Here is a 16966-nt window from a genome sequence, read left to right on the forward strand (position 1 = left end):
GTAACGTTATAGAACAGCAAAGGTTGCAAAATCCCTGAAGTGCGTCAAGCTGTACAGCAAAGTGTTTAAATAAATAAAATATGAAAGTGTGTTTTATTTAAAACTCGCAGTTTAACTCAGTAAACTAGAAACATACTGAATGTGGGCACTGATCAATCAGACTATTTAATCACGCGCATCGTCTGATTTAAAACTCAAGAAAAGAGGCCATGAGAAAATGCTGACACTGACATTTTCACAGCAAAAAACTGCAAGCTGTTACCTTCAGTAGTGTTAAAAAAAAAAATAACTTTAAGGTGAAGTGCCCTGCAAAACTGAACACAACTGTGTGTTTTTCTGTATTTCAGGAAAAACATGTATGCAGGAGGAGACTCTCATATGAACGGAGACATGCCTCATGATGGAGGTCACGGAGGAGGGGGACACGCTACAGGGGACGAGCTGAATAAGACCGGAAAGTATGAAATTGTGGAGAGAAAACAAATATTTCTAAATATCTGTTTTTATACAAGAATCCGGGTTCCTGTGGATCCTTAACTAAATAACCATTGAAAAGTCTTAGAAAAGTTACTTGCCTTAAGCAGTAGGAGCAATGAAAAATGGACAGCTTGTGTATATTCATTCATCTTTCATTCTGTTTATTCATTCCAAGGCATTTCAAACAGTACAACATGAACATTCAACAGCTAAAATACATTTTAAAACAGTACACAATAATCCAGAGAAAAATGTCAAAAATGCCAAAGCACTGTTGCATAAGTCATGTTTTTGAAAAAGATTCTTGTATTGCAGTTCTCAGCATACTTTAGGTACATATCCAACATATGTTTCTCTAGCTCATTGGTCCATAATGTTGAAAAAAACACACCCTTTATTTCACTGTTTTCAGGTTTTGTGGGGGTCTCCTACTTGACATCAAGAGAAAAGTGCCCTTCTTTGTCAGTGACTTCACCGATGCAATTCACATCCAGTCCTTGTCGGCCATTTTGTTTATCTACCTGGGAACTGTGACGAACGCCATTACTTTTGGGGGTCTGCTAGGGGACGCTACAGAAAACATGCAGGTCAGATTGTGATTTTTGTTGGCAGTTTTCCAGAGTGTTTATGTTCTGAATGATTCCCTTACGGTTCCCCTTCATGTGTGCAGGGTGTGTTGGAGAGTTTTCTGGGCACAGCGATCACCGGGGGGATTTTCTGTCTGTTTTCCGGCCAGCCTCTCATCATCCTCAGCAGCACAGGTCCTGTTCTGGTGTTTGAACGGCTGCTCTTCAATTTCAGCAGGTACTTTCTCCATCTCCTGAGTTTTCCAGAGGCCCAGTAGCTAATTATGGATGGTTCAGATCTTGACAAGGAATTTATAATCATTGTAAACTTGGGTTGGTATTTATGAAGCTCCAATCCGGCCTATGAATGTTAGTGTTAGTCATGAAGAGTATCAGGGCGACTGTGTAAATATTTGGGTGTAAAGAATGTTGAATGTGCAGAGTTTGACACGTCGCATTTCATCAGCTGAAGCTGGAGAGTCTTTTAAAATACAATTTTAAGGGGTGAACGTTCAAGCATGATTTGTGGCACAACAAATAGGTTTGATGCTAATTACCGTTACAATATTCAATTTGCAAAAGTGTGATAAGGAAACCTAAAGCATCTACATACCTACACAAACCATGTCTGTGAAGTTTTTTGCTTAAAATACCAAACAGATCACCCATTGTAGCCATGCCTCATACTGCTCATACCCCTCTATTGCAGCCCTGTTAGAGAAACGCGGATTATGGGTGCTTAGCTTTTTTTTTTATAAAGGAGGCGGAGCTAATACCTTATCAGAATTCTACCGGAGATAAAGTTAAATTCTGTTGTGATAAAACGCCATCCTGTTCTAAACCACATCAAAGATTATTTCTGAAACAGTATGGAGCACAAATGCTTTTTCTCTTGTGGGTTTATCACAAGGTGAGTTCTTTTTTTATTTCCTGCTTTTTAAACACATGTGCTCTCCAGTACAGTTTAGCTCTGAGCGTTAGCGAGGCTTGTTAATGCAAACAAAGACGAGATTACGCCCGTAACACGTCAGGCATTGTTTCTGATAGCAACTTTCTGTGGGTCCGCCGCCGATATTTATGTATATAAGACATAAAAAAGGGCATTTTGCATGATAGGTCCCCTTTAACTCAACAAGTGCTTTGTGTTGTTTTTTTCAGCAATAATTTAATTGCCAATGTACAATCGAAATAGATGCGTTTTCAGAGACAAGACAGATTTAATCAAATAAGGGATATGATATTTATACTTTATTCATGAAATGTATGGAGTTGTTCCAACTTTAACTACTATATTCTCAAGATGTTCTATTTTGTGTCACTCTGTTCGTATAAAACCTATATTATATATTTCTGATTATTCTTTGATATTTGGTGTGTTTATTTTTTCCATTCAGAGATAATGAATTTGACTACCTGGAGTTCCGCCTGTGGATCGGCCTGTGGTCGGCGTTCTACTGCCTGGTGCTCGTGGCCACTGACGCCAGCTACCTGGTTCAGTACTTCACCCGCTTCACTGAGGAGGGCTTCTCCTGCCTCATCAGCTTCATCTTCATCTACGATGCCTTCAAGAAGATGCTCAAACTAACTCTCCACTACCCCATCAACTCAGATTTCAAGATGGACTACGTGACACAATATGAATGCCTCTGTATGGCCCCGGCTTTTTTAGGTGAGATGTTGTACTTTGGGGTGTTTTTACACATGGCTGCTTATTAGACATTCATATGGATTAACCCATTAGCTGTTACAGGTTTTGAGATCAGTTTGCCAACCAACCGAGCGAAACATTGAGGAGGCAGTGAAATCGTTTTTAAATCGTTTTTACCCTAGTAAAATAAATCCAAATCAGTTTAGGTTTAAAGCCCTTTTGCTACAGGGAACTAAATAAGTTATATTTAAGAAAACGTTGATTAAAAACAGTACATTTATCTTGAACAATACAGAAGATGTTCCTGTGAACTGATGCCTTTTTTCAATGTGTTGATGATACGTCACAGCTTGCCTCTTTATTATATGTTCTAACTGAGGTTGGGAGATGAAGAGGGGGCAGCCCTTCTGGTAATCCTCTGCGGCTTTTGCTGACACAGGCTGTTGCCCTCTATATAAACTGTCTATGGTTGTAACAAAGATGGGACATGGATGGAAATGTTGGTTGGTAGATATTTGTCGATGAGATAACCTATTTGGGGCATATTTTGTTAGAAATGTTGCCAGCAGAACTAGAGTGACGTCATTGAGCGTAAAACCAGTGAGCTACAGCACCCCCCACCCCCCACAGTCAAATCTCTTAACAATTGGATTGTCTGGCAATTCTGTCATTTTCATTGCACCAACAATATTTTGAATGGCCTCAGCATTTGATATAAATGTTCTCAACTTGTCATTATAAGGACAGTGCAGAAAAACATTGTCAAGCTTTCCTAATTTACATAATTTACAAAACATGTTGTTTAACATCATTAAAATAAAAATAATCTACCAACTTCAAAGGGCCAGAGGAAGGATTCCCTGTGTCAACTGTGAAACTTAAGACCGTTTAATTATTCATGAGTTTGCTAAAACACAATATCCAGAATTAAAATTGTGCTTGATATATTCGTAATTTTTCTTCTTACAAAATATCTTGAACCACATTTCTTCAAATTGACCAAGTAACTTTCTTCTAACAGTGTTCATGCTGCAGGATAAACTACTTGTATACATGTATTATAATTCAGTTGCCTCAATAATGAAATGAAGCTCCATTGCCAAAAGAGAATGGTGCGGTTTATTCAAACAAAAACCTTCATATTCAATCTAGGTTCTGACATATGAAGCAAATGATTCCACAGTCTTATCATTTACCTTTTTTGCCTTATTGATCTAGGAATCACAACCATACACTCCCTGAACAGCCGACATATGAGCAAACTCTCGATAGACTAAAAGACAGTGTGCTGCTGTTAAATCATCGTTTCAGACAACTTGTCTTTTTCTTCGGATATTTGTTATGCATGCAAAATTCAAACTGTTGTTGTGTTTCCTCAGTGAACAGTACAGATGTGGTTGGAGATGCTTCAAGCTGGTACTGGAACAACACTGAACTGGTAAGAGATCCTGTTTTGATCCATGTTTATTTTATTATTATTTTCTTTCTGCGACCGAAAAAAAGAAAGAACTGTTACGGTATCACTAGGCCACCAGGGTGGGTGGAGGGGGTTAGGAGGACGGGACTGAGCTGACCGCCCAGGGGCACAGCAGAGGACCAGGAAGGGATCTCGGGCGGACGGCCCGGGGGCAAGGCAGAGTTCAAAAAGGGGAATTCGGGCGGACGGCCCGGGGGCAAGGCAGAGTTCAAAAAGGTGTATTCGGGCGGACGGCCCGGGGGCAAGGCAGAGTTCGAGGAGGGGCGAATACCACAACTCTCAGGGGACCGGGCAGCAGGGTTTCCGCTAGGATTTTTTCTCGCCGGTCAAATGCCCGGGCAGAATTTATTTTACCGGACAAATTTGAAACTTACCGGTCATATTTCAATAATAATAATAAGAGTTATGTAGCAGAGTTTCCGTTAGCAGGTAATTACCGGACTATGAGCAGATATGCTTCAGTTTAAAACTCAGTTCACGGGGCTCATTTTTATATTGCTTCAGTTTATAATCGTAACAGATCGAAAAATTCAGATTCATTTTTCAATAAATTATTCCGCAAACAACAAACAACATAACTATTACGTTCAAACAAACTACTTGTAGTAGATAACGTACATTATTCAAAAGTTTACATTACATTTGAATAATAACACGGGAGAAACGGTTCCTCTCTTTTCCCCTCTCCCTCTCTCTCTCTCCTGACAGCACGTCAGTTTCTCATGCAGCTCGCTAAACAGAGGGCGGGGCTTCAGGTGATTATGCAGAGCTGCGTGTCTCGGTCAGACTCAGCAGCTGATCTGATCTCTCTCTCGCGTCCTGTTACACTTCACTCGCGTTTATGTCCATATCGATCAGATCCAGCTCTCCTGATCGGCCTTTATAGAGAGCACCGATCAAATTATTAAGAGTGAATATCGGCCGATAATGACCGACGGCCGATCGATCGGAGCCTCCCTAATTATTACCAGACATTTTGACCGGCAGGTTTTGAATTTACCGGTTTTTAATAAATTTTACCAGCTAAAAACCGGTAATTACCGGCTAACGGAAACCCTGCCGGGCAGGAGCCGGTGTTGACCTGACAGTAACCAAAGCCGGTGGGACAGGTGTCGGCAAGATTCCCCACGGAAGAGGAAAAGGAGTTGGCAGGACCCCCGGCGAGACATGTGATGTCGAGGCCTCCAACGAAACAGGACATGGGGTTGGCAGGATCCCCGGCAGGAGAGTAGTCGGCGGGGCCTCCAACGGCACAGGACATAGGATTGGCAGGACCCCCGGCAGGAGAGTAGTCGGCGGGGCCTCCAACGGCACAGGACATAGGATTGGCAGGACCCCCGGCAGGAGAGTAGTCGGCGTGGCCTCCAACGGCACAGGACATAGGATTGGCAGGACCCCCGGCAGGAGAGTTGTCGGCGGGGCCTCCAACGGCACAGGACATAGGATTGGCAGGACCCCCGGCAGGAGAGTTGTCGGCGGGGCCTCCAACGGCACAGGACATAGGATTGGCAGGACCCCCGGCAGGAGAGTAGACGGCGGGACCTCCAACGAGACAGGACAAAGGGTTGGCAGGACCCCCGGCAGGAGAGTAGTCGACGGGACCCCCAACGGGACAGGACAAGGAGCTGTCAGGATCCCCAGCGGAACCTCCAACGGGACAGGACACAGGGTTGGCAGGACCCCCGGCAGGAGAGTAGTCGGCGGGGCCTCCAATGGAACAGGACATAGGATTGGCAGGACCCCCGGCAGGAGAGTAGACGGTGGGACCTCCAACGGGACAGGACAAAGGGTTGGCAGGACCCCCAGCGGAACCTCCAACGGTACTTGAGTAGGAACTTGAGTGGGAACTCGAGAGGAAACTTGAGAGGTAACTCGAGAGGAAACTTGAGAGGTGATTTGAGAGGGGACTCGAGAAGGAACTTGAGAAGAAACTCGAGAGGGAACTCGAGAAGTGTCTTGAACAGGGACTCGAGAGGAGATTTGAGAGATGACTTGAAAGGGAACTCGAGAGGGGACTCGAGAGAGAACTGGAGGGGTGACTTGAAAGGGGACTCGAGAGGGGACTTGAGAGGGAACTCGAGAGGAGACTTGAGAGGGAGAGGAAACTTGAGAGATGACTCGAGGGGGGACTTGAGAGGTGACTTGGAAGGAGACTTGAGAGATGACTCGAAAGGGGACTCGAGAGGGAACTGGAGGGGTGACTTGAGAGGAGACTTGAGAGAGTTGGTTCGCCAACAGAACATGGGGGCTGGAGTCAGCCGGTATGCTGACTGGACTCGGGGAGCTGGCGTCGGCTGGAGAGCCAGCAGGAGACGAGGTGCTGGAGTCGGCCGGTACGCCGACAGGACACGGGGAGGTGGCGTCGGCCGGAGACGAGGGGCTGGAGTCGAATCCATGGCTGCTGGGGCCAGGACTGAGGCTGGAACCATGGCTGCTGGGGCCTGTACTGGAGCCGGAACCATGGCTGCTGGGGCCGGCACTGGAGCCGGAACCATGGCTGTTGGGCACGGAGCGGAAGCCTGGACCCTGGCTGTGTAAGCCAGATAATGGAGTATGGAAGCAAAGCTGCGTGGGCCGGTACTGGAGCATGGAGCCATGGCTGCTGGGGCCTGTACTGGGGCTGGAACCATGGCTGCAGGGGCCAGAACTGGGGCCGGAACCATGGCTGTGTGGGCCGGTTCTGTAGCCGGGAACCATGGCTGCTGGGGCTCGGGCTGCTAGCCTGGCCTTGCGAAGACTCCTCTTAGCAGCCTCCTGAATACTCCGTGGACCTCCATAAGCCAGACGAGTTCCGGAATACGACTCCTGGACAGGAGCAGGAACTGGGGCAGAAGCACGGGTTGACTTCAGGCGGAACCCACCAAGGCGTATGGTGCCAGGTTGGGAATTGGGAGACATGGAGCTAGCATGCCTGGGGCTAGCAGGCCGGGAATCACATGCTTGAAGGAAGTCCAAAATCCAGTCAGGTAAGAACTCAACAAAACATGGTTTCTCTGCTGCCAACCGGAGCGCCTCTACCAGAGCGGCCCTCTTCTGCCGAACACTGGACGCTCCCTTCCACCAATCGAAGCAGCAAGCCAGATAGAAGGTTAAATGCTGTAATTCAACCTCCCATGGATCGTCTGCTGGGTCCATTTGTGGTCGGTTCGTAATGTTACGGTGTGTGCAGGAAGCAGGACCCAAATGCAGATTAAAGTGTCAAAAATATCTCCTTTATTTCAAGGCTATACTAGATACAAAGACAGAACAGACCACTCACCGAAGACCAAGTCAAAACACAAGACAAACCGACAAAGACAGACAGAAAAACCAGAACTTAAATACTTAAAGACTAATCACACAAACAAGACACAGGTGAGGAGGGAGGAGAAAACACAGGGACACCAGGTGAACACAATCGGGTAAATTAGACACACCAGGGAAACTAACGACAGGGAACCACAGACAGAAACAGGCAAGACAGGAGGTCAAGACCTTTCAAAATAAAACATGAAACAAAAGACAAGACAAAATACAATACAAACAGATCGTGACAAGAACAACTAATAGAAAAGTTAAAAAGACTATTGCAATATACATATATATTGTCTCAGTTTAATATATAATATGTCATCAGTGGTGGAAGAAGTACCCAGATGTTTTACATATGTAAAAGTAGCAGCCTGACAGTGTTTTACAAATACTCTGTTACAAATGTTTTTCATTTAAAAACGTACTAAGTAAGTAATAGTACTCACAGTACGTCATCTATGTACGGTAGTTTACTGTGCTATTTCATGGATTTAAGTTATGCAACACTTTGGTTTGAATGCCGCTGGAATTCTTCGACAATCTTAAAAAAGACTCTTTGAAATTGGGTCACAATTTACAAACCAACTCCGTTTGGTAAGAGAAAGATAAGAGTTGAAGAAGAAGGTTTTGCTTGTCAGTTCAACAATATTCGGATAAGCACATTGTTTCTTATTTGAGGTTATTGTGACACTGATTTTCTGATCTCTGTTTACTCCAAAACTCTCAAAGTCAGAGTTATCAGTCCGCTCTTCTCAGCCTCAGTGTCTTCGCCTGCTTTGGTGGGACGCACAGTTTCATGACTGCTTTTACCTTATAATGAAGATGCTCTTTGTTTCTTTTGTGCAGCCAATGAACGCCACATGGTCGTCCCTGTCAAAGACGGAGTGCTTGAAGTACAATGGAGAGCTGGTGGGGAAGGCCTGCGACTATGTCCCCGACATCTCCCTCATGTCCTGCATCCTGTTCTTAGGCACTTACGCCTGCTCCATGTGTCTGAAGAAGTTCAAGACCAGCCAGTTCTTTCCCACCACTGTGAGTCATCGTCACACACATTGGCCCCATTCCAAACTGACCCCTACACTCTCTGACTCGTGGCAGAATGTACTCCCTCTATAGTCATACTCAAAGCTAATGAGCCTCTCCTCCTTAAGGTGTAGGGCTGAATTCATGGATATAGGAAGAAACAGGAAGTGCTGTAGCCATAGTTTTGTATCATCCAAAATGAAAAACACAGACAAACACTAAACCCTTTGAGCCCGATTGCCCCCGCCAGAAAACACAACAATATTCACGAAACTGTGTCTCAGGGCTTCTTAACATTTAACAGCCTATTAATGTGTCATACCCACTTAACGAGAGGAAACTCAGCTAACTCACGATATTCACCATTTTTACCTAAACAAAACACAAGTCTAGCACCAAGCCTCTGAATTAGCACTTAGCGAAATAATGTTAACGCACTTAGCACATAACTCACGGTAACGATATTTTATACTTCATGCTATCTGCACAAACTATATATCATATGAAAGCTGAGATTCCATAGATTCCATTGGTATAAGTATCATCACTGGGCGTCCAAAACTCACTGCAGCGAAGGCAAGCAAAGACAACATACAACTTCACTTTACGGGGCCGAAACTGCAAATACGTCTTACCTTTGCTGTTTTCTGATCAAAGGTTGTGTTCAATGGAATTAAAACACATTTAAACGCTGCTAAAGGTTAATCCAATGTCTCTGTGTCACTTTGAAATTATTACTGATAATCCATCATAACATTTATGGCAATAAACGTGTTTTTCATATAGAGTGCAACGGAGCTTCCGGTTTTGGGCATGCTGCATGCACATCATTTTAACTCACCAATGGTAATGTTTAGATGGATTTAGGAACTTCCCCTCGATTCTATTGGCTCTAACGGTTAAAAAGAGGTGTCAATCACCAAAATCGACCAATGGGTTCCAGAGATATGGCAAATACACCCAAATGACCCCAGAGGTGGGTTTTATTTTCTAAAACTCTCTAAAAAGGTCAAATTGCACTTGTTTTTCATCAATCTTGATCAGTGTTGGGTGTAACGCGTTACAAAAGTAACAGAGTTACAGTAATGTATTACTTTTTGCTGTAACGAAGTAATGTAACGCATTACTAATGAAATGTGGGTAATATACTACCCGTTACATTACATGTCACTTGTTAGACGCTTTTATCCAAAGCGACTTACTTACTCAATACTGTGGACAATCCCCACAGGAGCAATTTGGGGTGAAGTGTCTTGCCCAGGGACACAACGACATGCTGACTGCAGTTGGGTTTTTGAACCTCAACCTACTGCACCACACGCCTCCCGCACTGCACCACACGCCTCCCAACAACACTTGTTGGTTTAAATCTCACTGATTGTGGTGAACCCTTTACGTGACGGTGTAAATGAAGTGGGAAGGGAGAGATTGTAGGGCCCGATCTGAATTAAAATCTTGTGTCCAAATGTTTGATCAGCAGGTTACATACAGTACTTAACTGTTTCTATTGTTTTACACACAGGTGAGGAAACTCATCAGTGACTTTGCCATCATTCTGGCTATCTTGATCTTCTGTGGAGTGGATATGCTCGTCGGAGTGGAAACTCCTAAACTTATTGTGCCAACTGAATTCAAGGTGAGTTCCTTCCTATCTCATGCTGCTGCTGAGTTCAAGTGCAATTCTCTATTGGTGCATTACTTCATAAAACATAATTAGAACCAGTAGATTCTGGTTGCTCGCAATTCTTAACATTCAACCTATGTTGTTCATTATATAATATAATTATAATAATAATTATAATTAAATAAAGTCTTTTGTCAAGTAAGTTTGACTGAAATGACAAAATCATTTGCATTGGCTAGATTCAATTGACTACATTTTTCCATATATTCAGGCGTCCTAAAAAAGGACTATTGATAAAGCATCAAGAGTAAAATTAAACATTTGAGGAAAAAGTTAAGAGAGAAGACCTTGAACATTACTAAATTACAACTTTGTTTCCCTAGCATAGTGATATAATAAAAAATACTGGCTGTTCTTAGAAAGCAGCAGCATTAGCTGAAGTTAGGGTTGGTTGATCCACAGCTCCTCCTGTTTGTCTATATGTCAAAATTACCTAGATACAGTGAACCCGGAAAGTGCTTTTCTGAATTTTAAAGCGCCATATGCATGAAATGTAATCAATCGAGCGGTTTTGAAAGATTATCTGAAGGAAGGTAAAGTGATCAATAGTTTATGCGCTAACAATAAAGGAGATGAGCAACATTGTTTATTGATAGTAAACATTATTTCGTCCTCCCCAACAGCCTACAAGTCCCAAACGAGGCTGGTTTGTGCCCCTGTTCGGAGGAAACCCCTGGTGGGTTTACCTGGCGTCAGCTCTCCCTGCCCTGCTGGTCACCATACTGGTGTTCATGGACCAACAGATTACTGCTGTGATCGTCAACAGGAAGGAGCACATGCTGAAGGTACAGAAGAAACATTACTGATGAAAAGTGTGTTCAAAGCCACAAAATGTGTTACCCAGCAGTTAAAAGTCTTCCAAATGGTAAATACAGTTTAATACTCGTACACAAGGTCGATATAGATGTAGTTTTTGCCCTACCAAGGAAGATTAGCTATACAACATTTCCCAGAACCTGCCCAAAATGTAGTGCAGCATAACTTGAACATTGAATTTCATTATGGGTGAAATGCTTCAGTCTGCATTTTGGGTTTTAAAATGAGAAATCCCACAAGAACAACAACAAAAGTTATCTTAGTCCTGACCTGATTTATACGAGGATTTTCATGCTGCAGCTTGTACAGGACACTGGCTACCTTCACACTGTAGTTACATATTGTTGTCATTCTTCTCGTGAGGGTGAGAGATGTTTGCATCTCTCACCCTCACCAGTCCTCACCAGGTCAGTGACTGGACACAGTTTGGTTCAGAAAGGAACCACTTGAAATGTTCGCAGGGTCATTGCTAGAGCTGAGCAAGACTGCCATTGATTTCTGCGGTGTTACTGGTGTCTTTAAAGATAACTTGGAAAGCGCTATGAGAGAAAGAGCCGACACGCTACTGTATTAATCAGCATAATGGTGTTATATAAACATGGAAAAGTTTTCTGCTGGTTTTTACATTTGCCTGTGCTTTCAGCTGTGCTCTACATACAGTCTATGCCTGAGCATGCACAGCCTCTGACCTTGTGTTTGTTGTCTGTACTAGAAAGGGGCAGGCTACCATCTGGATCTGTTCTTGGTGGCTGCTCTGCTTATTGTGTGCTCCTTCATGGGTCTGCCGTGGTACGTGGCCGCCACAGTCATCTCCATCGCTCACATAGACTCTCTGAAGATGGAGACGGAAACATCGGCTCCTGGAGAGCAGCCCAAGTTCCTGGGTGTGAGGTAAGACTGCTACAAGGTGTTATTCACATAAAATACACGTAACAGAAAATCTTATTTATCGAAGGGAACTTAATTTTAAAGGATGCAATGTAAAGCATTTAAGTAAGATTCATAGTAAATGAAGATAATACAAAGTCCTTACTGCATTAAAACAGTTTCATAATGCTTTGTAACATTGTTCATAACACATTAAAAAGCATTTTATAATGACTTATATGGCAAAGTATATCTCATAAATGCTGGTCACTAAATAACTTTCTTTAGCAAGTATCATATTGTATTATAATTAAAGTAATAAGTCTTAGAATAAGAGTCAGAATCAGATTTTTTTTATTTGTCCTGCTGGTTATAAATGTGTCTTAGTATGTCCATCAATAACAAGATAAATAGTTTCACGTACTGTATGTACTTGCATTGTTTCTTTAAATAAAGTAAACAGTCACTACCTATAGTACTGATACCGTCCACTAGACTCCTAGTTACGTCGCGAACTGCGTACGTGATTTCGTTCAGCAGCCAAATACCGCGAAATAATCTGTGACGCATTTGTGTGTATTGTGTTTGTTTCCCGGGGAAACCCTCGCAAGAAACACCGGCTGTTGTTATGCCTGCTGTGACGTTAAGTTGCCGCTTGTAATTATGCCGTTACAAGCTTCAAAGTTGTATTTATCATCTGGATTTGGCGAAACAAGTTTAATATTCTAAAAACCAAGACTTTGTTTATTTGAAATCAGATGAAAACAAACTGTCACGGACCCTGCCGTGTTATCTATTATTACTATACATTTTTCATTTATAATTTCAGCGGAGTGAAGGGGAGCGGTGGTAAGGAACAGCAGAATGCGGGCTGACAGGTGTCTGTGTTGACATTCCCCTTATTGTGGAATAAGGGAATGCAGAGACAGGCTATAAGTGTTTTAGGTTCAAGTTAGACAACTAATGTCTGGGTTAGTGTTCATGACTTCATGTTTATGTCATCTAATGGTTAATCTCAATGCACACACATTTTCCGTGCTTTCCAATAGTTTAAAATAGTTTTATTCCATTGTTAAATAACCTGTTCAATACAAACATGCCACTTGTACAAATTAAATAATATTTCTGTGAACTGATATTTGTTTAGTGAGCTTATCCGAGGATGTTCCCTGAAAGATTGTAAAATGTCAATGAAGATGTCAGACTTAGTATATTTGTTAATAATTACATACAACACATGGAATTTGTGTGTGTGTTTTCCAAGTGAATCTGCAGCCCCCTGGTGGCCAGTACATTAATTATGTGGCCCCCACCACCATCCAAGTTGCCCATCCCTGATTTAGAGTGTCCTAAAACCACATAATAATGCATTTCAACAGTGATGATTATATTGAGTTATAAAACACTATGGTCATTGCAAAAACATGTCAGGAAGTGACAATTATAAACTAATAGAGACTGAACTTTAATCATTGAAAAATGTTTTATAATGTGCTATATTGTAATGCCTATAACTATGATTATGCAGTGCTTGTAAGCAGAATATTACTCATTAAGATGCTGCGTGCACCTGCCATCACAGTTTGGTCGATATGACTATTAAATCAAATAAAAAAACTGAGAAACAAATCTGATTGACACTATTCAAACCCCCCCCCCCCCCAAACAAGCATCAATCTCATTACGCCAATCCTGATTGGCTGGTGATCTTGACGTCAGCGTCAGGGAATTACCCCCTATAAGTAGCTTGCGCCACGACGCATGCGTCATTCAAAGACCTCTTCTCGCTTCAGAGCACATCTCTATAGTAGCCGGACAAGCTTAACGGTCCACAGACTGAACCCAAATATAACCATTTCGGTCGACGGGCGCTCGCCGGCTACTCCTTCTGCTTCGCAAGAAGACGGTAATACTAACGCCAGTTAGTATTAAAATCGACCTTGCCGTTTCCTTCCCCGGAAAGTAAGGTACGGTTTAGATTTTTCTCAAGCTAGCTACGCACCTGTTGCTAGCTAGCTTCCCCTTACTACCGACACCACGGTAGGGAGGACGCTTTTCTTTTTCTCTCTCACGGAGAAAAGGATTAGAAGTATATTGACACACCAGTCAATATTCTTTGAGAACAAAGGACCCACACCGTCCCTTTTTCTCCGGATTAAGGACGGGTTGGTAACACTTTTTCTCTCAACGACGTACCTGTTACGAGCGGGTCCTCTCCACGCCACGAACAAGATGGACGCCTCTCCCCCTCACACCAGAGGAGTCAGGGACTCGGAAGCTCGGTCATGCGGCTGCAGGTTGAAGATAGCAGGCACAGACTCACACCAGGTCTGCTCGTCCTGCCTCGGGCTGGAACACACCCAGGAGGCTATCGACAACCCCGGCTCGTGCGGGCATTGTGCCCGTTTCACCCGAAAGAGCCTCCACCGACGGCTAGCACACCAAGCTAGTTGGAACAGGACTCCCTCATGTCCACTGATTCGCCGTTTGGCAATCAAGACACGGGGGCGTCCGCCGCAGAGACTGAGCCCCTCACTGTGTCGGTCTGGGGCTCACTAACAGCGGCAGCTGCGGAACTGGGATCCCACGCCGTGTCAGGCCGGGACCCGGTGGCGGCAAGAGACGCGGGAACGGAGCCCCACGCCTCACCAGGCGGGAGCTCTCGGCGAGACCTCACCATGGTCTCGCCCGCGGAGGATGTCCTGGAATTAGACTACATGGAAGGCCCCAATCCAGGGTGCCTCCTCCCTAGACTGCGACGGTATGGAGAGGCTCGGCCTGCTCCGCATACCGCCGATGAAACTGCTGGTAAACTACAGAGGATGGGCCCGTCACCAAGCAGGAACCCCACGCTGCCAGCGAAGGTGGACCGTTTCCAGTCGACCATGACTGAACGGTCCTACAGAGCCGCAGCGTTGTCCGCCAGGGCTCTGAACGTGTCCTCACTGCTAACCGCATACCAAGCGGAGCTCTGTGAGGATATGTCGAGTAATCCTGGACCGGCCGTTCTGGACAAGTTGGCCGCGGTCACAGACATTTGTCTCTGTGTCCAACGCTGCGCCGTCCAGGCCACGGGAAAAACAATGGGGATCATGGTGGTGCAGGAAAAAGCTAGATGGCTCAACCTCACCAACCTCCCAGACCGGGAAAAGGAGGATGTGCGGCTCCGCTCTTGCCTCCATGCAGAGGAGATGCGAGTCGAAAAAGAAGGAGGACGAGGCCCTCCACCTCGGCCTCCCTCGAAGGGCCCAGCCGCTGCCTTCGCAGCGGCAGCCCTTCGTCCAAGCTGCCCCGAACCCTGCTCGGTTCAAAACACCGAAGACGTAGAGGTCGCAGCCCATCCCGAGTCCCCAGCCCAGGCTGGAGACAAGGGCAAGTTGGCCGAGAAAATCTCCGGTTCCGGCTGCAGCTCAGGCTCAGCCAACCCAGAATTTTGGCCAGCAGTCGAGGAAGAAGAAGCGAGCGGCGTGACAGCCCCTCCTTCTCCCCTCCGTGAATATGTTCCCGCCGCCTCGAGAGATGCCTCAACGTCATCCTCAAGTCCGCATAAAACACATGTCACATCTTTCTGTCTGAATAAACCATTTTCCGCTGATGCATCCAGGCTCCGGCCAAGTGCGCAGCTCAAAAAAAAATGAAAAGAAAGACAATAAACAGTCCGTTAACTATAAATCCCCTTCTGAGAGCAGCTACGGCCTCTCTCAAAAGGCGGATAATAAACGGGTCTGTGAAGGCACCACCGCCACGCGCATGCGCAGTGCCAGTTGGGGCTTTAAGGGCACTACCGTCACGCACATGCGCAGTGCCGGCTAGAGCTGTAATGGACAGCCCGCCAATTCTTCCCCTTTGGAGAGTAGCTACGGCACCTCTCAAAGGACGGATTATTGACGGGTCCGTGAAGCCACCGCCACACACATGCGCAGTGCCGGCCGGGGCTTTAAGGGCACCACCGGCACGCGCAGGCGCAGTGCCGACTGGAGCCGTGAGGGCACCACCGGTACACACATGCGCAGTGCCGGCTGGAGCTGTAAAGGCACCTCCGTCACGCACATGCGCAGTGCCGGTCGGAGCCGTAAGAGTGACATCCCAGCTGGCTCTAAGGAGCATACAGCAGGAGATACTCACGATGTCTGCCTGGGCTTCTCAAAACAGTTATAATTTATCTGTTTTCACAAACCCAGAGAGAGTCAACCCATATTCTGGAGAGAGAGGTTCTCTCTCTCCTAGAAAGAAGGGTTTTATCTATAATGCCCACCGAGCGGAGTCAGATTACGGAGGAAAATGTCCTCGTAAAGCACCCGCTCAACATGGGCCTCATAATAAAACTAAACCCCGAACACCACGGCTTACAGAGAGTTTTGGTGATTATGAAATGCGTAGTGGCACTACACCCGACTTTTCCAGTGCGGGACGCGCCTACGGGTGCAGTCCTTTCACGGAAGGTGGTCACCACGGACGCAGGTCAGACGGGCTGATAGGGGATTTACGAAGGTCGCCCGGTGAGAGGTCTCTAGAACAGAGACTTCCAGCGGGCACGCGTAAACTACCCGGAGCTTTTAGCGGTGTTCCCCACCCAAAAACGCTTCCTGCCTTCTCTCAGAGGACTTCATGTCCTCGTGAGGACAGACAACACGATATCGTGTATGAACCGCCAGGGGAGATTGCGTTGTCTCCAGTCACACACACTGGCACACAAACTGATCCCTTGGAGCGGCAGACGTCTCCTCTCTCTGAGAGCGACACAGGTACCGGGAGTTATGCACCTAGGGACAGAATTACTGTCCAGAGGTGCACCACTCTATGCAGACTGGACTCCTCATCCAAGGATTGGGAGTCCGCTGTGGGTGCGTTACGGCGGAGCCGCGTTAAGTCTGTTTGCAAGGGGAGAAAATGCTCAATGACAGCTGTTTCTCTTTAATGCACGATTTAAACGCACCGTTAGGCGGGGACGCACTCGTACACGATTGACCTCCGGGTCCTCTGTACACGTTCCCACCCATGGTTCTGTTACCCTTAACTCCGGCCAGAGTGAAAGAGCAACGCCACACACTTACTCTGATGTTTCCACCCTAGCCCGCAATATACGGGCTGGCGGAGATATATCAGCTGTTGTGCGG

General features: G+C 45.5%; 1 protein-coding gene across 2 annotated transcripts in view; it reads left to right on the top strand.

Moving 5' to 3' along the window:
- slc4a4a (solute carrier family 4 member 4a) overlaps window positions 1-16966 on the top strand; it is an 87254-nt gene that overhangs the window by 55612 nt on the left and 14676 nt on the right. For both annotated transcript variants that reach the window (XM_071204337.1, XM_034090524.2), the window contains 9 exons: window positions 348-458; window positions 890-1064; window positions 1148-1281; window positions 2438-2712; window positions 4071-4129; window positions 8306-8491; window positions 10005-10118; window positions 10790-10951; window positions 11695-11873. In XM_071204337.1, the coding sequence (XP_071060438.1) occupies window positions 348-458; window positions 890-1064; window positions 1148-1281; window positions 2438-2712; window positions 4071-4129; window positions 8306-8491; window positions 10005-10118; window positions 10790-10951; window positions 11695-11873 (1395 nt within the window). The remainder of the gene's footprint in view (window positions 1-347; window positions 459-889; window positions 1065-1147; window positions 1282-2437; window positions 2713-4070; window positions 4130-8305; window positions 8492-10004; window positions 10119-10789; window positions 10952-11694; window positions 11874-16966) is intronic.

This window comes from Pseudochaenichthys georgianus, chromosome 9 (assembly GCF_902827115.2).
Source record: "Pseudochaenichthys georgianus chromosome 9, fPseGeo1.2, whole genome shotgun sequence".
NCBI classification, from domain to species: domain Eukaryota; kingdom Metazoa; phylum Chordata; class Actinopteri; order Perciformes; family Channichthyidae; genus Pseudochaenichthys; species Pseudochaenichthys georgianus.